Source organism: Salvelinus namaycush, chromosome 1, assembly GCF_016432855.1.
Source record: "Salvelinus namaycush isolate Seneca chromosome 1, SaNama_1.0, whole genome shotgun sequence".
Classification (NCBI taxonomy): domain Eukaryota; kingdom Metazoa; phylum Chordata; class Actinopteri; order Salmoniformes; family Salmonidae; genus Salvelinus; species Salvelinus namaycush.
In genome coordinates, this window is record NC_052307.1 from 26,692,196 (window position 1) to 26,715,459 (window position 23,264).

The 23,264-nt window shown below is 50.2% G+C and overlaps 1 protein-coding gene across 1 annotated transcript in view; it reads right to left on the reverse strand.

Moving 5' to 3' along the window:
• Positions 1-23,264, reverse strand: part of LOC120051201 (tetratricopeptide repeat protein 28-like) — a 370,532-nt gene that overhangs the window by 64,737 nt on the left and 282,531 nt on the right. Inside the window, exon 5 of the mRNA XM_038997941.1 lies at positions 822-1,329. Coding sequence (XP_038853869.1) covers positions 822-1,329 — 508 coding nt within the window. The remainder of the gene's footprint in view (positions 1-821; positions 1,330-23,264) is intronic.

A 23,264-nucleotide genomic window follows, 5' to 3' on the forward strand; every position in this document is an offset into this window, starting at 1 on the left:
TAGTGATAAACTGTAGTAGTACCTGGAACCCACAACAAGCAGAGACAGGTAAACAGACTTACTAGTGATAAACTGTAGTAGTACCTGGAACCCACAACAAGCAGAGACAGGTAAACAGACTTACTAGTGATAAACTGTAGTAGTACCTGGAACCCACAACAAGCAGAGGAAAAAGCAGGAGCAGAGAATAACAACATGAGAGGAATACGGATATCACCCCACCATCAAAGTCTGCTATTTGGCACAGCCAGTGCTAAAATACAGAGAGAATACTGATGCTGCCTCCACCTCCACGCATTCTCTCTCTCACTGGCAAACCATGACCTCTACACTGCTATTCTAGCCTGTTCCCATCACATCCTGCCAAGCTCCTTGTGAGGAAGCATTCCGGGTCTTCTGCAGGTCAGTGACCTGGGTAAAACCCCACACTGTCGGGCTGTAGCAAACACAAAGCCAACCTCCCTCCACCTGCCTGGGACCGCCTTCCTTCTACCATCTACCAGACTAACTTTCTAAAAACCAGGTGGTTCCTCATCCTGTAGGATGGACGGGGCAAAAAAGAGGAACTCACATGCTCATCAGAGTAGGGAAGCCCACAACATGAGGGACTGCTCTGTACATTGACCTCAAATGCCAGGGACAGGCCTAGAGGCCGATCTAAGGGGAAGCATAATAACACTGTACTAAACGAGAAATATTCTTTGTTAGCCATGTTTGAAAATAAACCGAAAAATGAAGATGTTATAGATAGATATGATGCTATCCCCAGCCCAGTCTCCCGACCCACCCACCACAGACTACCCCTCTGTGTTGTTACGTACCCAGGTTGGAGGAGGCTCTTCCCTCTGCAGCCCTGTCCTTCAGGCCCTCAGCGATGGCCAGCTGCTGTTGGTGGTACTGCTTGGCTCTCTCCAGGTCCTGCATGCAGCGAGCAGCGTGCCCCAGTCCAGCGTACGCCCTCATCTCTATAGGCTGCTCCTCCAGCTCCTGGGCCAGCTCCAGCACATGGGTGTGGTAGGACATGGCCTTGTCAAAGTTACGGTGGTAGTGATAGGCACTGCCCAGGTTGCTGTAGGCACGGGCCTCCTCCCTCTTGCTGGTCAGGGCCTTGGCGATGCCCAGGTGCTGCTCGTGGCATTGGACAGCATTTTCAAAGTCGCCCATGGCGATGTAGACGGCGCCCATGTTGCCCAGCTCTCGTGCCTCCGACAGCTGGTCCTTGGACTGCTTGGCCAGTAGGACACACTGCTTGTGGCTGGCCAGGGCATTAGGGTAGTCCCCGATGGCTGTGTACACATGACCCAGGCTGCTCAGGGCCATAGAGGCTGCCTGGAGGCACAGAGAGAACACAGGCACACAAACATCAGGCAAGTAATTAAGGTCACATAGTAAAAACACTAAAGATTCGTGAAATTGACCCACATTTAACTGAGTTGGTTGCTTTTGCATCTCAAACACCCCTCTCCATCTCTCAACACCCCTCAACACCCCTCTCCATCCCTCAACACACCTATCTTCATTTGACAACACCACTCAACACCCCTCTCCATCCCTAAACACCCCTCTCCATCCCTCAACACCGTTCTCCATCCCCCAACACCCCTCAACACCCCTCAACACACCTATCTTCATTTCACAACACCCCTCTCCATCCCTCAACACCCCTCTCCATCCCTCAACACCGTTCTCCATCCCTCAACACCCCTCAACACACCTATCTTCATTTGGTAACACCCCTCAACACCCCTCTCCATCCCTAAACACCCCTCTCCATCCCTCAACACCGTTCTCCATCCCTCAACACCCCTCAACACACCTATCTTCATTTGGTAACACCCCTCTTCATCCCTCAACACCCCTCTCCATCCCTCAACACCCCTCTCCGTCCCTCAACATCCCTCTCCGTCCCTCAACATCCCTCTCCATCCCTCAACATCCCATTCCCCAAAGTATATAACAAAAATTATATTTGAAGCAATATTGCTTTAGGGACCAAACAACAAACAAAAATGCTTTGCTTCCTTTCTTGTAATCGGGGGGGGGGGGGGGGGGGTAAACCCTGATGCAGATTAGCACAGCGGTAGGCTTGTTTTAAAGCTGACAGTTTGCCCACTGCAATCTGCCTCACAGAGCGCGCCACCACCAATGGAACAAAGGGCCAGTTAATCAGGGGAAGAGGAGAGGGGCTTAGCTTCACTCTTCAGCTGTGAGAGGGAAACAGACCCACTGACTGACTGACTGATTCTCCTCATCTATTCACCACTGGCAACACTTCTCTATCAGGAGGGCTGATGCTGGGAATATATTGTAGCATATTCTTATCTATCGCCTCAACGGGATATTTCTCCTCTCACCCCCATCCACCTGCATCAATATGAAGTGTAATATAAAGTGTAGGGTGTGCAGTAAAGTGGAGTGGTCTGCAGGCCTGACCCCCTAAGTGACGCACTCACTGTAGGCTTATTAGCTGTTTATATAGAGGGTAAACTGCTGGGAATTGGGGGCGGCTGTTTTTGTGTGGACAGATGTTCCATTAATCGCAGAGGAGAGGGCCAGCTAATAACACATCTCCTTCCTGAGGTCTCCCTCTCTCTCGCTCTCTCTCTCGCTCTCTCTTTGTGTCTCTGTGTCTCTGTGTCTTACAGAACATGAGGGGGCTGGAGCGGGTTGGTTGGGGGTCAGGGAAGAGTACAAAAACCCTGACAATTAAGGCCACAAACTCTGCTTGATTTTTCTGCCTGCGTAGGAGCCTCTGTGACACAAATGCTTGGAGTTACACTGACAGGGATGCTTGGAGTTACACTGACAGGGATGCTTGGGGTTACACTGACAGGGATGCTTGGAGTTACACTGACAGGGATGCTTGGAGTTACACTGACAGGGATGCTTGGAGTTACACTGACAGGGATGCTTGGAGTTACACTGACAGGGATGCTTGGAGTTACACTGACAGGGATGCTTGGAGTTACACTGACAGGGATGCTTGGAGTTACACTGACAGGGATGCTTGGGGTTACACTGACAGGGATGCTTGGAGTTACACTGACAGGGATGCTTGGAGTCACACTGACAGGGATGCTTGGAGTTACACTGACAGGGATGCTTGGAGTTACACTGACAGGGATGCTTGGAGTTACACTGACAGGGATGCTTGGGGTTACACTGACAGGGATGCTTGGAGTTACACTGAGTGCATTTAGAGGTAACAAAGGGAAGGATGACTGGGAAGTCAAACACAACTCCAGTAATGGATTATTATGAAACGCTTTCTGTGCTGTTTTCTGAGCCTTCATTCTGTGTTGTTTTCTGAGCCTTCATTCTGTGTTGTTTTCTGAGCCTTCATTCTGTGTTGTTTTCTGAGCCTTCATTCTGTGCTGTTTTCTGAGCCTTCATTCTGTGCTGTTTTCTGAGCCTTCATTCTGTGCTGTTTTCTGAGCCTTCATTCTGTGCTGTTTTCTGAGCATTCCTTCTGTGCTGTTTTCTGAGCCTTCCTTCTGTGCTGTTTTCTGAGCCTTCCTTCTGTGCTGTTTTCTGAGCCTTCCTTCTGTGTTGTTTTCTGAGCCTTCATTCTGTGCTGTTTTCTGAGCCTTCCTTCTGTGCTGTTTTCTGAGCCTTCCTTCTGTGTTGTTTTCTGAGCCTTCATTCTGTGCTGTTTTCTGAGCCTTCATTCTGTGCTGTTTTCTGAGAATTCCTTCTGTGCTGTTTTCTGAGCCTTCCTTCTGTGTTGTTTTCTGAGCCTTCATTCTGTGTTGTTTTCTGAGCCTTCATTCTGTGCTGTTTTCTGAGCCTTCCTTCTGTGCTGTTTTCTGAGCCTTCCTTCTGTGCTGTTTTCTGAGCCTTCATTCTGTGCTGTTTTCTGAGCCTTCCCTCTGTGCTGTTTTTTGAGCCTTCCTTCTGTGCTGTTTTCTGAGCCTTCCTTCTGTGCTGTTTTCTGAGCCTTCCTTCTGTGCTGTTTTCTGAGCCTTCATTCTGTGTTATTTTCTGAGCCTTCATTCTGTGCTGTTTATCATCAAAAAGCATGTGACTCAACAGTGCCCAGGTTACTATTGTATGTTTATGTCAACACATCTGAAAAAGCAATTACTCATGTATAAATGCCATGGCACAAGTTAATCCACTTTAGTGTACAGAAAAACACTGCGCTTTTCAATCAAGATACAGAATTCCATAAACACTACAAGAAGTAATTTACAGAAGAAATGTGGGGGTAATTCCTGCTCCCACAGAGAGAAAGAGAGAGAGAGTTTCACTGCACCTTTGCTCCTAAACATATAATGAAAACATTGCATGAATTAATAAAAAATAACGCAGAACCTAAGAAAAAAATCTATACCGTAAAATACTTTCTCCCACTCCCACTAGCACACAGACGCTGGAACACACATTCACATTTTCTATCTACATTTTCTATCATTTCTATCTTCTATCTTCCATGTGTGCACGCACGCACGCACGCACGCACGCACGCACGCACGCACGCACGCACGCACGCACGCACGCACGCACGCACGCACACACACACACACACACACACAGCAGTGCTATCTTTCTTGCATTTCACATGACTGCTGATGCCTGGAACCTATTACCTGCAGACATAAGGACTTCCAGCAGTTTGCTGGAGTTTAAAGCCTCGACAAGACATTATACGGGCCCAAGGAGGCAATTACCTCCCGTCACAACTGTTGCTGTTTCATGTTCCCGGATAGCCTATCTAGGGCCTGCTCAATTACATGTGCTGTTTGAAGCTCCGCTTAGCTCCATCTCTTCAACTCCAACTTCCACTCTGTGAGCAGAGAAACCGAGCGGAATCCTCTGCTCTCTATGTGTCTTGGAAAATGAGTGAGGCAAGGACGGAGGGGGAGAGAGATAGAGCGCAACCTCTCTCCACAGTTGAGATGAGTTGTGCTTGTGATCGGTGTCCCTCTAAAGTGAGACTGCAATGCCGCATTTTCTCCCCAGATAGAGAGTTGATGGGAGATAGTGAGGAGCCAGTCTTGCCTGTCACTGTAGAGGTGCTCTGCTAGGCTTAGGGACAGACGGATGGACAGATAGACAGATGCTGGGACCCATTCTACAGCCAGTTGTGACTACAGCCCTCCCTCAACACTGCTCATGTAGACTGACTGAAATCACCCAGCAGTCCAGGAAGCAAACATCTCCTCGAAACATTTGATTTCTGCAAAGGTGACTTTGCTAATTCCATTCCATTTCTTAACTTATCTTTCCTCCCTCCCTCCCTTCCCCCCACCTCTCTCATTCCATCTGTGGAGTCAGATCTGATTGTGTTTACAGAGTCCGACCCTTCTCCGGATGTGTGCTGATTTGATTAATCCAAATGTCAGCCTTTATAAACTGTTGATAAACTGCTGGCTCTTATCAGCAAACACGTTTTGCACAGAGGGTCCCCTAATGAAAGGTAAACTGGTGCAGCCCCCTGACGGAGGGGCGGGGGTGTGGGGAGCTCAAGAGGGCTGAGATGACATCTTAATCAGAACGGCTTGGCTAAACAACACTATTCCATTTTTAGAACTCAGACAAGTACGGGGTTTCAAAATGCCTGGCTGGCTGCTACTCCAGTGTCAGACGTATCCAGTGAGAGGTGGATGTTAATATTGTACAACATATTAGAGAAATTGCTTTTTTTTTTTATACCACATGATAGAGGTCATGCATCGTCTTAAATGACCCTTTAAAGTCACGCTGCAGTACCACTTCTGCTCCTGGTCGCTGGGTCCGTGTGAATTCTGTGACACTGGGCCCCTAGTGTGTGTTTCATTTCCTTGCCAGTAACAACCCACGCTGCTCTGCTGTGTTTAATGAGTGGTTAAACGTTGCTTTTCAGCTGTGACAGGGAGTATGCGTCAACCTCTCAGGACCCCAGGACACTGCTAACTACAACCCCAACTGCAACAACCACCATAATCATCTTCACCATCGCCTAGCAGCAGTGCTGATAGGATGGAGGTGGTTTCCATGGGAACCTGAGTGGTTTGATTACAGCCCACGAGGCAGTAGGGGAGAGTCTGCCACTCATGCTACCTCCTCCTGAGCACACACAAATAGGCAAACTAAGGCATGGCCCACTGCACAACCTGCCACCCGCTGCTCAGACTAAACTGTTTCCACAGAGCTCTACCTCTGGAAGGCCCCTGGCTGCCTGTTGCTATGATGATTAGACTGCTAAGCTGTCTGTGTTTACTGACAGCCATCTTCACTGACACGGTCTCATTCATACCAACAGTAGTACATCCCTGATGACGGCCAACAACAACAATAATAACAACATATTTTACTGACACAACTGGGTCCATGCTACAGCTGTTCCTGTAAAACACACACCCAGCAACAGTCAGTAAACATGTGAAAGCACAGCCAAAACAAATTGGTCACTGGTATATTTGCAATACCCATCAAAGCATACCGCCGGCCGACAGGTTAATAGATAGGAAGCACATGGTTATGCCCTGGTCAATGGCTCCATCAGTTATGAGTAGCCGTGGTAAAAAATGGTTTACTAACTAGGGAATAGGGTGCCATTTGGGATGATGAGGACAGTGATTCGCCTGTGTTTCAGAGATAGCAAAGCAGAGAGGGGGACTAGGGGGAGGGATGGAGGGAGGTAGGAGGTGTTAGAGGCGTTGGTTTCCCCCCTGTCCCAGATAGCGTGGACTGAGGGAGGCCTGGGCTGGTCAGAGGAAGACTACACTCCAGCAGAGTGGTGTTAATGGGATTATGTGTGAGATCCAGAGGAGACGGTAACCACCGCTGATTCCATTACAGAGGAGGTGGGAACAACATCTCTGTCACACTGTCAACATACGCACATACAGTGCCTTCAGAAAGTATTCATACCCCTTGACTTATTCCACATTTTGTTGTACTACAGCTTGAATTCAAAATAGATTTTAAAAAATGATTATAATAATATCACCTATCTACACATAATACCCCATAACGCCAAAGTGAAAACATGTTTTAAATCATTTTTGCAAATGTATTGAAAATGAAATACAGAAATATCAAATGTATATAAGTATTCACACCCCTGAGTCAATACAGCTGTGAGTCTGTAAGAGCTTTTCACACCTATATAGTACAATGTTTTCACATTAGTCTTTTCAAAATTCTTCAAGCTCTGTCAAGTTGTTGATCATTGCTGGACAGCCATTTTCAAGTCTTGCCATAGATTTTCAAGACGATTTAAGTCAAAACTGTAACTAGGCCACTCAGGAACATTCAATGTCGTCTTGGTAAGCAACTCCAGTGTATATTTGGCCTTGTGGTTAGGTTATTGTCCTGCTGAAAGGTGAATTTGTCTCCCAGTGTCTGTTGGAAAGCAGACTGAAATTCAGGCTACAAAACAAAATGTGGGAAAAGTCAAGGGGTGTGGATACTTTCTGAAGGCACTGTACACACACACACACACACACACACACACACACACACACACACACACACACACACACACACACACACACACACACACACACACACACACACACACACACACACACACACTCTCACACACACACACACACACACACACACACACGCTCCTATGCAGCTAATTAAGTGGCTGTGTAGAAGGAAGGTGAAAAGGAGTATGCTCAAGTGTTTCTCTTAATGCGATGGGAACCAGTCAGAAGAAACAGGCTGAGAACAGAACAGAATCCAGGCAGCGCCAGGAGCCTGCTACATAGAGGAGAGGAGAGGAGAGGAGAGGAGAGGAGAGGAGAGGAGAGGAGAGGAGAGGAGAGGAGAGGAGAGGAGAGGAGAGGAGAGGAGAGGAGAGGAGAGGAGAGGAGAGGAGAGGAGAGGAGGCTAGAAAACGGGGGTAGATAAAAGGCTAGAGGGGTTCGTGTTTGAAGGATGAGAGAAGAGAACGCTGGAGACATCCCAGGGGTGAGGATGTCTCCAGATCTGAATTCACCTGCAGTGATGCATTCTGACAACAAAGGAAACATCTCAACTGGAATAAACAAGGAGAGGGAAACGCAAGGCTGATAGAGGGTGAGGAGAGGAAGGAGAGAGAGAGGAGAGAGAGGGGAGAGAGAGGTAGGGAGAGAGAAAGAGAGGCTGATGATACCAGTGTAATGGTAAAATATTCAGAGAGCTTTATGAGTATCAACTCCAATCCCTGCCTCTCTCTCTCTCTCTCTCTCTCTCTCTCTACATCTCTCTCTCTCTCTCTCTCTCTCTCTCTCTCTACATCTTTCTCTCTCTCTCTCTACATATCTCTCTCTCTACATCTCTCTCTCTCTACATCTCTCTCTCTCTCTCTCTCTCTCTACATCTCTCTCTCTCTACATCTCTACATCTCTCTCTCTACATCTTTCTCTCTCTCTCTACATATATCTCTCTCTCTCACCTCATATCTCTCTCTCTCTCTACATCTCTCTCTCTCTCTCTCTACATCTCTCTCTCTACATCTCTCTCTCTACATCTTTCTCTCTCTCTCCTCATATCTCTCTCTCTCTCCTCATCTCTCTCTCTCTCTCTACATCTCTCTCTCTCTCTGTACATATCTCTCTCTCTCATCTCTCTCTACATCTCTCTCTCTCTACCTCTACATCTCTCTCTCTCTCTTTCTCTACATCTCTCTCTCTATCTACAGCTTTCTCTATCTACATCTCTCCCCCTCTCTCTCTCTCTACATCTCTCTCTCTCTCTGTGTTTGCACACTGGTATGGATCCTCTGGGAGCCACCATTATATCAGCCAAATGACTGCCTCTCTGCCATATCAAAACCTTCTGTTTTTTAAGCAGGCAGTAAGCTGTGCTCTACATACAGCTGTGGCTGACTGCTCCCTCTCTCTCACCACACACAGCAGTGTGCAGCTCTCTGTGGGGGGCAATTCTCACAGTGGGCAATAAACCAAGTGTGGTCCATGTAAGTTACCCTCATTAGGGCATTTGCTAGACAAAATAAATATAAATTTGACCACGTTTGCTACCACCCTCAAAACAAAAAACATTTTCAACATTTGTTCATACTATTATCTCACTATTATTATCATCATCATGGTCATCTTCAGGGCTGGGGTCGATCCCATTTTAATTCAGGAAGTGAATCAAAATAAAAATCCCAATTGTTCCAGCAGCATTACCTGTGTGACCTCCAGGCATCAGATACATGAAGCCAGTGGGCTGGGAGCGTGATACGTCCTTAGCCTCCTCAGGACACACAGGATTGATTGTTCACAAAGGCCAGTGCCTGGGTAAGAACACTCGTCACAGCATCTCCACTTTCACACTGGCGAGACATAGAGACGCGTGCATCCATGCACACACACACACACACACACACACACACACACACACACACACACACACACACACACACACACACACACACACACACACACACACACACACACACACACACACACACGCAGGCAGGCAGTAACATTCACACAAACACAGGGACTCACAAGTCTGCTGTGTACACACACACTATTTCAGTAGTTTCCTACATGCTCTGCCCTGGCGCATGCCCATTTATTTTCCTGAAATGTGGGTAGCCTTGTGCAATTGTGCCAAGCAAATGAGGGATCATTTGTGGTCACACAAGAGTCAGTCCCAGAATATACTGTATTCACTCACACACACACAACACACATTCACATACAGACACATATTGTACACACATAGCAACACACAAACATATGTGTCCCAGCCGACTTCAGGCCCCTAATAGGCCGCTCCATAGCTGTGTGTCTGTCTGTGTGAGTGTGTCTGTGTGAGGGTGTGTGTGTGATGCGTGTCTGTGTGAGTGTGTGTGTGTCTGTGTGAGTGTGTGTGTGTGTGATGCGTGTCTGTGTGTGATGCGTGTCTGTGTGAGTGTGTGTGTGTGTGTGTGTGTGTGTGTGTGTGTGTGTGTGTGTGTGTGTGTGTGTGTGTGTGTGTGTGTGTGTGTGTGTGTGATGCGTATCTGTGTGAGTGTGTGTGTGTGATGCGTATCTGTGTGAGTGTGTGTGTGTGATGCGTGTCTGTGTGAGTGTGTGTGTGTGATGCGTGTCTGAGTGAGTGTGTGTGTGTGTGATGCGTGTCTGTGTGAGTGTGTGTGTGTGTGATGCGTGTCTGTGTGAGTGTGTGTGTGTGTGATGCGTGTCTGTGTGAGTGTGTGTGATGCGTGTCTGTGTGAGTGTGTGTGATGCGTGTCTGTGTGTGTGTGTGTGTGATGCGTGTCTGTGTGTGTGTGTGTGTGATGCGTGTCTGTGTGAGTGTGTGATGCGTGTCTGTGTGAGTGTGTGTGTGTGATGCGTGTCTGTGTGAGTGTGTGTGATGTGTGTCTGTGTGAGTGAGTGTGTGTGATGCGTGTCTGTGTGAGTGTGTGTTTGTGATGCGTGTCTGTGTGAGTGTGTGTGTGTGATGCGTGTCTGTGTGAGTGTGTGTGTGTGATGCGTGTCTGTGTGAGTGTGTGTGATGCGTGTCTGTGTGAGTGTGTGTGTGTGATGCGTGTCTGTGTGAGTGTGTGTGATGCGTGTCTGTGTGAGTGAGTGTGTGTGATGCGTGTCTGTGTGAGTGTATGTGTGTGTGATGCGTGTCTGTGTGAGTGTGTGTGTGTGATGCGTGTCTGTGTGAGTGTGTGTGTGTGATGCGTGTCTGTGTGAGTGTGTGTGTGTGATGCGTGTCTGTGTGAGTGTGTGTGATGTGTGTCTGTGGCAGAGAGTCCAGGGTGGCCAACAGGCACTGGAGAGGAAGAGATGTGAGAGGTGAAGAGTACAATTGTCCCTGACAGTCTCTACTGCTGTTGTGGTGTAGGGTTGATATTTCAAGCTAACCCTCTGATAATTCGCTAGCAAAAACAAGAGGAAGGGGTTGTTGGAAATTGCAGAGTGCTGGGTGAGGAAGTGAGAGAGGGTGGGATAGGGTGGGAGAGGGTGGGAGAGGGTGAGAGAGGGTGGGAGAGGGTGGGAGAGGGTAGGAGAGGGTAGCAGGGTAGAAGTGAAGCACCTCCATATTCCCCCTACCTCCCCTCCTCTATTTCAGTCCTCTCAGGGCAGTATGGCAACATTGTTCAACTGCAAGCGGAAGCCCTGTGTGACTGTAACCTCTGGTCGAACAGGAACAATACGGTGGGCAGATCGGGGAATTGAGAGCATGCTAGATACCTCCTAGCTAGCTCACAGAGAAAAGCTCAGCTGCTGCCCTGCTGTTTGTTCTTTTGGTAAATGATAATGTCCATGGTGTAATGGGATAGCTGGGTAATGTCTGTAGATCAGTGAAGACAGCTGACGTTGCCATGGAGGGGGAAGGGGACATGGCTGGGCACTTAGAATTCTATTTGAAATCCAGCACAGAAGGAAAGATAACCAATCTCTGACCGTCAAAGCAAAGTCAATACAATCATTTCTGGTGAACAGGGGTCGTACTTGGTAAATTACACTGTTATTTTATTCAGTAACATAGTTTTTGCGGTAAACATTTAAGGCCTTTTAACTAAGCATCTATCTACCAAATGTAGCTCGGACAGATACGATATTGTGCTGTGTTGTGATGTGTACATTAGCTGACTCCTTGCTTTAACACTGATGGGGTTAACTTGAACGGCAGGGGTGACATGGATAAATGTGGTCAGCAAAGGGTACGCTTATCCAAACCCTCCTACCAGCCCTCTACCATGTGGGCTAGAGACATTTCATGAAAAAGCGAGAGAGAGAGAGAGAAGTTCAGTTCACTCAGGATTCCCGGTGAGTATTGGAAAGAGGAGGACTATACAACACATAACGGCAGCTATAAGGGAAGGTAAGAAACAGTTGATATAAAACAGAATTTACCACATCCCATCCATTAAAAACTAATTAGCAGTTGCTATGGCTGCGTGCCGGGTTTGAAGACAGAACAAGGAACTATATTTAGCATCCAGGGCCTCAGCCGGCATCTAAAAGCATCCAGGAAACCAGTCCAAGGACGTCACACTACAGGGTTACTCAAGGGCATTACAGAAACCATGGTGATCCTACTAGGTCTGGAAAGCATTACCTGTCACCCAATACGGTAGGACAAAGCAAGACTAACATACACAACTACAGAATACACTTCCATTACAAAAAAGGGTACAGACTACAGAGAGAATGACAATTAGAGAGTTTGAAAGAAACGGAGAACGAGATAGAGAGGGGAGAAATAGAGACAAAGGGGGAGATGAGAGAGGCATACATGTAGGTGAGATGTGAAGGTCCTGATAAATATGTCCTGTAGCCTAGTGCCGACTGCTGAGAGACAGACAGACAGACAGACAGACAGACAGACAGACAGACAGACAGACAGACAGACAGACAGACAGACAGACAGACAGACAGACAGACAGTCAGACAGACAGACAGACAGTGATAGGAATGAAGATTGACGGCCCACAGGTACATTCATACACCGGCTCTTATTCTGCCCCAGTCTCTGAGATACATGAGTGAGAGCTTTAATGCAGCTCTCTGAAATCCATCCACAATAACAAACTCCTCAAGTTGAATAGGTTTAGACAGACACTCAGACCCAATCAGATCTCAGTGAAATTGTGAGAGGCACCACTCCCTTAGATTCATTTGTTTAAACTTGGTTTTTCCATGGTGACTTGAGGGGTGAGGTCGAGGGAGAGCTAGAGTGTGTCTGGAGCCAGGTAGACAGAGAGAGAGAGGGAGGGGGGAGAGAGAGATAATGGGAGGGTGGGGGGGGGGGGGGGGGGGGGGGATGGGCGAGAGGGAGGGAAAGGGGGGGAGACTATTTGCACATTGTTACAACACTGGATACAGACATAATATGACATTTGAAATGTCTTTATTCTTTTGGAAATTTTGTGTGTGTGTTTACTGTTAATTTTTGTATTGTTTATTTCACTTTTGTTTATTATCTATTTCACTTGCTTTAGCAATGTAAACATATGCTTCCCATGTCAATAAAGCCCCAGAAATTGTAATTGAGACAGAGAGCGAGAGAGAGAGAGAGAGAGAGAGAGAGAGAGAGGGCAACCAGTGAAGAACAAACACCATTGTAAATACAACCCATATTTATGTTAATTTATTTTCCCTTTTGTACTTTAACTATTTGCACATCGTTACAACAATGTATATAGACATAATATGACATTTTAAATGCCTCTATTCCTTTGGAACTTTGTGAGTGTAATGTTCACTTGTAACGGAATTCCTCCTCCTCTTCAACCGAAGAGGAGGAGCAGGGATTCGACCAAAACGCAGCGTTGTAACTTGACATGATTTATTTAAACAAGACAAAAAACGAACTATACTTGATACTAAACAAAATAACAAAACGAATGTAGACTGACCTGAACGTAAGAACTTACATGTAACGAAGAACGCACGAACCGGAAAAACAGACTACACAAAAGAACGAACGTACAAACAAACCGAGACAGTCCCGTGTGGCGCGACAAACACTGACACAGGAAACAACCACCCACAACAAACAAAGTGAAACAACCTCCCTATATATGGTTCTCAATCAGAGGAAAACGTAAAACACCTGCCTCTGATTGAGAGCCATACAAGGTCAATTAAACTTGACACTTAACATAGAACAAACACAGACTGCCCACCCAGCTCACGTCCTGACCCACTAAACACAACTATACAAAAGGAAAACAAGGTCAGGAACGTGACATTACCCCCCCCCCCCCCCCCAAGATGCGGACTCCGGCCGCAAAACTCAACCTCAAGGGGAGGGTTGGGTGGGCATCTGTCCACGGTGGCGGCTCCGGCTCCGGACGCTGTCCCCACACCACCATAGTCACTCCCCGCTTCCGTATCCCCCTCCCAATGACCACCCTCCTATTCCACCCACTTAATTTAAAGGGTACCGTCGAGATAAGGGGCAGCACCGGGATAAGGTAGCTCAGGACAGAGAGGTAGGTCAGGATAGAGAGGTAGCTCAGGATAGAGGGGCAACTCCGGACTGAAGGGCAGCTCCGGACTGAGGGGCAGTTCTGGATAAATGGCACCTCTGGGCTGAGGGGCAGCTCATGACTGGCTGACGGCTCTGGACGCTCATGGCTAGCTGACGGCTCTGGACGCTCATGGCTGGCTGACGGCTCTGGACGCTCATGGCTGGCTGACGGCTCTGGACGCTCATGGCTGGCTGACGGCTCTGGACGCTCATGGCTCGCTGACGGCTCTGGACGCTCATGGCTGGCTGACGGCTCTGGACGCTCATGGCTGGCTGACGGCTCTGGACGCTCATGGCTCGCTGACGGCTCTGGACGCTCATGGCTAGCTGACGGCTCTGGACGCTCATGGCTCGCTGACGGCTCTGGCAGATCCTGTCTGGTCGGCGGGTCTGGCAGATCCTGTCTGGTTGGCGGCTCTGGCAGATCCTGTCTGGTTGGCGGCTCTGGCAGATCCTGTCTGGTTGGCGGCTCTGGCAGATCCTGACTGACGAATGGCTCTAGCGGCTCCTGACTGACTAACGGCTCTGACGGCTCGGGACAGACGGGCGGCTCTAATGGCTCGGGACAGACGGATGGCTCAGACGGCACTGGGCAGACGGATGGCTCAGATGGCGCTGGGGAGACGGATGGCTCAGATGGCGCTGGGGAGACGGATGGCTCAGATGGCGCTGGGGAGACGGATGGCTCAGATGGCGCTGGGGAGACGGATGGCCCAGATGGCACTGGGCAGACGGATGGCTCTGGCCGGATGAGGCGCACTGTAGGCCTGGTGCGTGGTACCGGAACTGGAGGTACCGGGCTGAATACACGCACCTTCAGGCTAGTGCGGGGAGCAGCAACAGGGCACACTGGACTCTCAAAGCGTACTATAGGCCTGGTGCGTGGTACCGGCACTGGTGGTACCGGGCTGAGGGCACGCACATCAGGACGAGTACGGGGAGAAGGAACAGTGTGTACAGGGCTCTGGAGACGCACAGGTGGTTTAGTGCGTGGTGCCGGAACTGGAGGCACTGGGCTGGAGACACGCACCACAGGGAGAGTGCGTGGAGGAGGAACAGGGCTCTGGAAACGCACAGGAAGCCTGGTGCGTGGAGTAGGCACTGGTGGTACTGGGCTGGGGCGGGGAGGTGGTGCCGGAAATACCGGACCGTGCAGGCGTACTGGCTCCCTTGAGCACCGAGCCTGCCCAACCTTACCTGGTTGAATGCTCCCCGTCGCCCGCCCAGTGCGGGGAGGTGGAATAACCCGCACCGGGCTATGAAGGCGAACCGGGGACACCATGCGTAAGGCTGGTGCCATGTAAGCCGGCCCAAGGAGACGTACTGGAGGCCATATATGAAGAGCCGGCTTCATGGCACTTGGCTCAATGCCCAATCTAGCCCTACCAGTGCGGGGAGGTGGAATAACCCGCACCGGGCTATGAACACGTACAGGAGACACCGTGCGCTCTACTGCGTAACACGGTGTCTGCCCGTACTCCCGCTCTCCACGGTTAGCCTGGGAAGTGGGCGCAGGTCTCCTACCTGCCCTCGGCCCACTACCTCTTAGCCCCCCCCGCAAGACATTTTTGGGGTTTCTTCACGGGCTTCCGTGCTAGCCGCGTACCTTCATATCTTCGGTTCCTCTCTCCGGTTGCCTCTGCTCTCCTCACTGCCTCCAGCTGTTCCCATGGGAGGCGATCCCTTCCAGCCAGGATCTCCTCCCATGTGTAGCAACCCTTGCCGTTTAACACGTCCTCCCATGTCCCTTCCTGTTTAGTATTCCACTGCTTGGTCCTGGTTCGGTGGGTGGTTCTGTAACGGAATTCCTCCTCCTCTTCAACCGAAGAGGAGGAGCAGGGATTCGACCAAAACGCAGCGTTGTAACTTGACATGATTTATTTAAACAAGACAAAAAACGAACTATACTTGATACTAAACAAAATAACAAAACGAATGTAGACTGACCTGAACGTAAGAACTTACATGTAACGAAGAACGCACGAACCGGAAAAACAGACTACACAAAAGAACGAACGTACAAACAAACCGAGACAGTCCCGTGTGGCGCGACAAACACTGACACAGGAAACAACCACCCACAACAAACAAAGTGAAACAACCTCCCTATATATGGTTCTCAATCAGAGGAAAACGTAAAACACCTGCCTCTGATTGAGAGCCATACAAGGTCAATTAAACTTGACACTTAACATAGAACAAACACAGACTGCCCACCCAGCTCACGTCCTGACCCACTAAACACAACTATACAAAAGGAAAACAAGGTCAGGAACGTGACAACACTGTTCATTTTTTATTGTTTTTTTCACTTTTGTTTATTATCTATTTCATTTGCTTTGGCAATGTAATCATATGTTTCCCATGTCAATAAAGCCCTTTGAATTGAATTGAGAGAGAGGGGGGAGAGAGCAAGAGAAGGAGGGAGAGAGAGAGAGAGAGAGAGAGAGTGGAGGGACATGGATAAATGATGAGGAGAGAAGGAAAGGTTGTTTACAGTAAACGCAACCAAATCCATCTCTCGTCTTCTCCTGTCCTGTCTTCTTCTTCCTCTCCTCTGTGATATCTAAAAAACACTTTATCTAGGCCTAAGGAAACAGAGTGTGTGGCTGAAGGGAGGTTTAAATGCGCTGGTGCCTCTTTCCTCCTCGGACTCACTTGGTCCCAGCTCAATCAGTCGCAGAGAGCTGGGCGTGGAGGGGGGCTGAGGTATGGGGTCTCTGATGGTTAAGGAAATAGATTGGTGACAGGTAAGGGTACAAGCAGCAAATTCCCTTTCCACCTCTAAGATACAAGGCCCTTGTAAAAACGACTATTGTTCATATCCAGGTGTGTCCGTCTCAGAGTTAACATGGCACTTCTGCTTACCAGTCCTACTCTTTATCCTTAGCGCCTCACATCCAGGCTCTGAGCACAGCACCCATCACACAGCAGCCTCAGTCAGAACCCCCTCTGATAAACCTCAGCTAGAAGTCAAAAGCCAAACTCCAACATGTCTGACACTGACTCTGGCCATGCTCTCTCTGAAGTGTTGGGTAAATAAATCCCCAATGACATGCAGTAGAGAGAGAGAGAGAGAGAAGAAAGAGAGAGAGAGAAGAAAGAGAGAGAGAGAGAGAGAGAGAGAGAGAGAGAGAGAGAGAGAGAGAGAGAGAGAGAGAGAGAGAGAGAGAGAGAGAGAGAGAGAGAGAGAGAGAGAGAGAGAGAGAGAGAGAGAGAGAGAGAGAGAGAGAGAGAGAGAGAGAGAGAGAGAGAGAGAGAGAGAGAGAGAGAGAGAGAGAGAGATATGGCTGTGGCTGGGCTCAGCAGACAGACAGACGAGCCGTTTAAATCCCCTCTCCCTCTGTGCCTTTATTCCCCAAATGTAATTATGGGCCTGGCGAGGCCTGGTTGTCAGGCAGGCTGAGGCTGTAGAGACAGCCCAGAGCCCAGAGCCCTGCAGCACAGTACAGTAGCAACCCCATCAGACAGCACACTGTCTGTCTCAGTGGGAGTAGGGGACAGGAAGCTACAGGGACATCTTCAACACCATGCCACCTGCCTGTTCAACGACCTCAGCCTCACCAGGTTAACCCAATACTTTCGGTGCTGCAGGGGCTCAGTGAGCCGACGCCACTGGTCACACAGATCAAGGAAAGAGGATCTCAGCACTGGGCTGTACTATCAGACAGCTTCCAAGGAACAGAAACACCACCAGCTGCTCACAGGAGGCAGATTTAAGAGCTAAGCAAACCGTGTGCGACGGGAGCATGGTGCGGTAAGCTTCCCCAGTAGTCAGCTATAGGCCAGGGGAACAATCCCAGAAGGAATCCCAGCAACATTCTATTCCATGTAGACACATGCACCACACATCTCCCTCCTGACTGGGGGGTCCAGATTAGTGAGGAAATAGGAAGGGCTTGGTGGGGGGAGAGATGAAACACAAAAATCGTTTAATTTGCTTTTTGCTGCCAAATGTTCCTGAGGCGGTGCAACTGGAGTGACATCGGTGTCTTTCATTCATCGCGGAGTACAGAAAAAGGGGAAAGACACAGAAGATGAAAGAGAGCCGACAATAATGGCAGAGGAGAGATCTATCTGTGGGGACGGGGAGGCAGGCAGCAGGTTGTGGGGTGGGGGCAGGGTGGGGGGATAAACGGTGCTCTTAAGCAGACAGGGCGCTTACGAGTAGCGGGCTCCAGCTATGAGCGTGCACCACAAGGCTCTGATTGACAGGGAGGGTAAACGGCTGCTAGCGGGGGGCCCTGATTGTATTTCTACCTTGCGGTCCCCGTCCCTGGGCCCTGGCAGAGAGAGCCACAGCCTGTCCTAAGGGGTGGGGGTTGATTGCCCTTACAGCCCTTCAGACACAAATTTAGTTGGGCAACTTGAGCAACCACCCAAGAACTAGAGCAACACTGTGAGTTAGAACTGCTATAGGCTCCTAAACACCCCAGTGTCTCCATAGACACAGCTACACCGCTCAGACAACAGCACTCAGGGAGAGACACACAGAGAGGGTGGGAGAACTGAGAGAGAGAGAGAGAGAGAGACAGAGAGAGAGAGAGACAGAGAGAGAGAGAGAGAGACAGAGAGAGAGAGGGAGAGAGAGAGAGATAGAGAGAGAGAGAGAGAGAGAGAGAAAGAGAGAGAGAGAGAGAGAGAGAGAGAGAGAGAGAGAGAGAGAGAGAGAGAGAGAGAGAGAGGGAGAGAGAGAGAGAGAGAGAGAAAAGGGGAGAAAAATAGTGACAGAAAGGGTTTGGAGAGAGAGGGGGAGACCGAGGGCGTGGAGAGAAAGAGAGGGGGGACATGTTTACCAAACACTCTGCAGGGACGGTGTTGGAATTTAAACGCCTGATTTTTCTGGAATGCTTGTTGTGTTCAGGTCACGCAATGTAAGCAGAGGGATTTGCCAGTGTAGGAGGAACACTTGGCTCTGCTTACCTCTCCTCCTCTACTCCCAATTCAGCTCTGCTTAGTGAAGGGTCTGCTGTCTGGGAGGAGCGTTGGGATTGGGAAAACCTTGTTGAGTTTTTTCACCACTCTGCACTGGAAGTGTCTGTGTGTTTCAACGATGAGAGACCTAAAGCCCTGTTTTAATTTACTTCACCCATTCCAGGGTGAATATGATGAAGAAAACACTACTCCTGTTTTGGTGACTATATGGATGTGTGTGTGTAAAATTGGCTTCTTGATGTTCGAGTGAGAGCAGAGTAGAAATCAGAGCCATGCCCAAGGAGTGACCAGACCAACTGGAAGAGTCATAACATGACAGTCACAACCCTAGACGAGAGGGTGGTTGGAGAGGAACAAAGAGAAGGAGAGGAGGACGGAGAAAGGGTGGGAGAGAGGGAGAGGTGGACGGAGGGAGGGTGGGTGGGAGAGAGGGAGAGGTGGACGGAGGGAGGGTGTGAAAGAGGGAGAGGTGGACGGAGGGAGGGTGGGTGGGAGAGAGGGAGAGGTGGACGGAGAAAGGGTGGGAGAGAGGGAGAGGTGGACGGAGGGAGGGTAGGAGAGAGGGAGAGGTGGACGGAGAGAGGGTGGGAGAGAGGGAGAGGTGGACGGAGAAAGGGTGGGAGAGAGGGAGAGGTGGACGGAGGGAGGGAGGGTGGGAGAGAGGGAGAGGTGGACGGAGGGAGGGTGGGTGGGAGAGAGGGAGAGGTGGACTGAGGGAGGGTGGGAGAGAGGGAGAGGTGGACGGAGGGAGGGAGGGTGGGAGAGAGGGAGAGGTGGACGGAGGGAGGGTGGGAGAGAGGGAGAGGTGGACGGAGGGGGGTGGGAGAGAGGGAGAGGTGGACGGAGGGAGGGTGGGAGAGAGGGAGAGGTAGACGGAGGGAGGGTGGGAGAGGGGGAGAGGTGGATGGAGGGAGGGTGGGAGAGAGGGAGAGGTGGACGGAGGGAGGGTGGGAGAGAGGGAGAGGTGGACGGAGGGAGGGTGGGAGAGGGGGAGAGGTGGACGGAGGGAGGGAGGGAGGGAGGGAGGAGGACTAGCAGTGCAGCCGAGCCAACACCAACATCTAGTACATGAGTCATACCACATCTGGCCCAGCACCAGGCTGAGGTGGACTGGAACTAGAGCCCAATCCCATGGTAGCACTATGCTGGGATGGGATCCTTCTTTTGTCTGCAAATATTTGAACAGAGTTGCTCTCGGTGAGCTGGTAGAAGAGGCTAAGTACAGTAGAACTGCACAGAAACAGAAACCCAGGGATCAGTGGACTACTATTTGTGTTTTGTGGTGTTTACAGAGAAATACTGCATTACATACATGTAACCACAGCCCACCTGTTGTACAGCAGCTTCACAACCTGCACATGCTGGTGAAATATACAGCTACTTACATTCTTCCTCTCAAGACACTCCAGGACTCCAACACTGCAGAGATAATAACCAGGAAATGGTTTCACTCGCATAACTCCTTTCAACACACACGTGCGCACACACACACACACACGCATATAAAGATGACACAGAAAAAGCCATCTTTTGTCTGCTGAGCGCTGATGAAAAGCTACCCACTGAGAACTTCAATCACTTGTGAAAATGAGTTGGAGACGTGCTGAACCCCCGGCAGTGTCATTAGGCCTGTCTGTCACTCTGCTGGGGCGCTGGGGGAGCAGCCGTTGGCCTCCTCCCTCTCCTCTCTGCCTCTCTCCTCCTCTCTGCCTCCTCTCTGCCTCCTCTCTGCCTCTCTCCTCCTCTCTGCCTCCTCTCTGTCTCTCTGCCTCTCTCCTCCTCTCTGCCTCCTCTCTGTCTCTCTCCTCCTCTCAGCCTCCTCTCTGTCTCTCTGCCTCTCTGCCTCTCTCCTCCTCTCTGCCTCCTCTCTGTCTCTCTGCCTCTCTCCTCCTCTCTGCCCCCTCTCTGTCTCTCTGCCTCTCTCTGCCTCTCTCCTCCTCTCTGTCTCTCTGCCTCTCCTCCTCTCTGCCTCCTCTCTGTCTCTCTGCCTCTCTCCTCCTCTCTGCCTCTCTCCTCCTCTCTGTCTCCTCTCTGTCTCTCTGTCTCTCTGCCTCTCTCTGCCTCCTCTCTGTCTCTCTGCCTCTCTCCTCCTCTCTGCCTCCTCTCTGTCTCTCTTCCTCTCTCCTCCTCCCTGCATCCTCTCTCTCTCTCTGCCTCTCTCCTCCTCTCTGTCTCCCCTCTGCCTCCTTTATGCCTCTCCACCTGCCAAGGCCTTCCTTGGGGGGACCAGGGGGAGGACCTAGGGGGACCAGGGGGAGGAGCTACGGGAGCCAGGGGGAGGGGCCTCTGGATTCTACTCTGCTACTGGAATAATTAAATGAAATCAAATCCTAATGAAGCTGTATGAGGGGTGGTGTGTATGTAGAGTACATAACCCCCCTGAAGGCTCATCCATTCAGACAGACAGCATGCATATTCAGTGATATGCATATTCACTGCGATATTATGCATATGATGTTGCCACACATGCATGCACGCAAGTGAGCACACTCACGCATACACACACCCTGCTGTAAGCCCCAGAGTGCCATCAGGAAATGGAGAGAGGGAGAGAGGCTGATGAGATTGGCCTCTGTGGAGCCAGTGTTTTTCTCATCATTAACTCTTCAGAGGATCACACAACCTAATCACACTAAGCCTCTCTGAAAGACAATGAAGTCACAGACGTGCCCATGCACATATCCATAGAGGAATCACACACACATACAATTACACACATCCTTTATTGATGTCACGTGTTAAATCCTTCAGACGAGTCCCGTAGAGAAAACAGAGAAGACCATTGTGTTGTTGAGAGTCTCCCCTTTCCATAGTGGGGTCATATTAGTGTGTAGCTCAAACGGACGCTACAGACAGAAGTTGGCACATCAGCGATACCAACTTCAGACGAGTCCTGTGTCACTTGTGGGGTTCGTAGAGCAAAACGGAGAACTCCATCGTTCTCTAGGCGGCAGGTAGCCTAGTGGTTAGAGCGTTGAGCCAGTAACTGAAAGGTTGCCAGATTGAATCCCCGAGCTGACAAGGTAAAAATCTGTTGTTCTGTCCCTGAACAAGGCAGTTAACCCACTGTTCCTAGGCCGTCATTGAACATAAGAATTTGTTCTTAACTGACTTGCCTAGTTAAATAAAGGATACATTAAAAAATATATATAATAATCGTGTTCGTGAGAGACTCCCATACCATATAGGGCTCATAATAGTTTATAGGACAAACTGTTTTTTGGGAGGTCTGACAAACACTGCTGTAGCTCGGCCACCTTCCACGGGGAAGGCCGACGTAGCGGATGCAGTGGATTGAGACGCAGAACGGGGAAGGCCGACGTAGCGGATGCAGTGGATTGAGATGCAGAACGGGGAAGGCCGACGTAGCGGATGCAGTGGATTGAGACGCAGAACGGGGAAGGCCGACGTAGCGGATGCAGTGGATTGAGACGCAGAACGGGGAAGGCCGACGTAGCGGATGCAGTGGATTGAGACGCAGAACGGGGAAGGCCGACGTAGCGGATGCAGTGGATTGAGACGCAGAACGGGGAAGGCCGACGTAGCGGATGCAGTGGATTGAGACGCAGAACGGGGAAGGCCGACGTAGCGGATGCAGTGGATTGAGACGCAGAACGGGGAAGGCCGACGTAGCGGATGCAGTGGATTGAGACGCAGAACGGGGAAGGCCGACGTAGCGGATGCAGTGGATTGAGACGCAGAACGGGGAAGGCCGACGTAGCGGATGCAGTGGATTGAGACGCAGAACGGGGAAGGCCGACGTAGCGGATGCAGTGGATTGAGACGCAGAACGGGGAAGGCCGACGTAGCGGATGCAGTGGATTGAGACGCAGAACGGGGAAGGCCAACGTAGCGGATGCAGTGGATTGAGACGCAGAACGGGGAAGGCCGACGTAGCGGATGCAGTGGATTGAGACGCAGAGCGGGGAAGGCCGACGTAGCGGATGCAGTGGATTGAGACGCAGAACGGGGAAGGCCGACGTAGCGGATGCAGTGGATTGAGACGCAGAACGGGGAAGGCCGACGTAGCGGATGCAGTGGATTGAGACGCAGAACGGGGAAGGCCGACGTAGCGGATGCAGTGGATTGAGACGCAGAACGGGGAAGGCCGACGTAGCGGATGCAGTGGATTGAGACGCAGAACGGGGAAGGCCGACGTAGCGGATGCAGTGGATTGAGACGCAGAACGGGGAAGGCCGACGTAGCGGATGCAGTGGATTGAGACGCAGAACGGGGAAGGCCGACGTAGCGGATGCAGGGGATTGAGACGCAGAACGGGAAGGCCGACGTAGCGGATGCAGTGGATTGAGACGCAGAACGGGGAAGGCCGACGTAGCGGATGCAGTGGATTGAGATGCAGAACATGCAATATCTCTAGGTTCAACTGACACATTTTGATGGGGATTTTTGTATTATGTTACTTA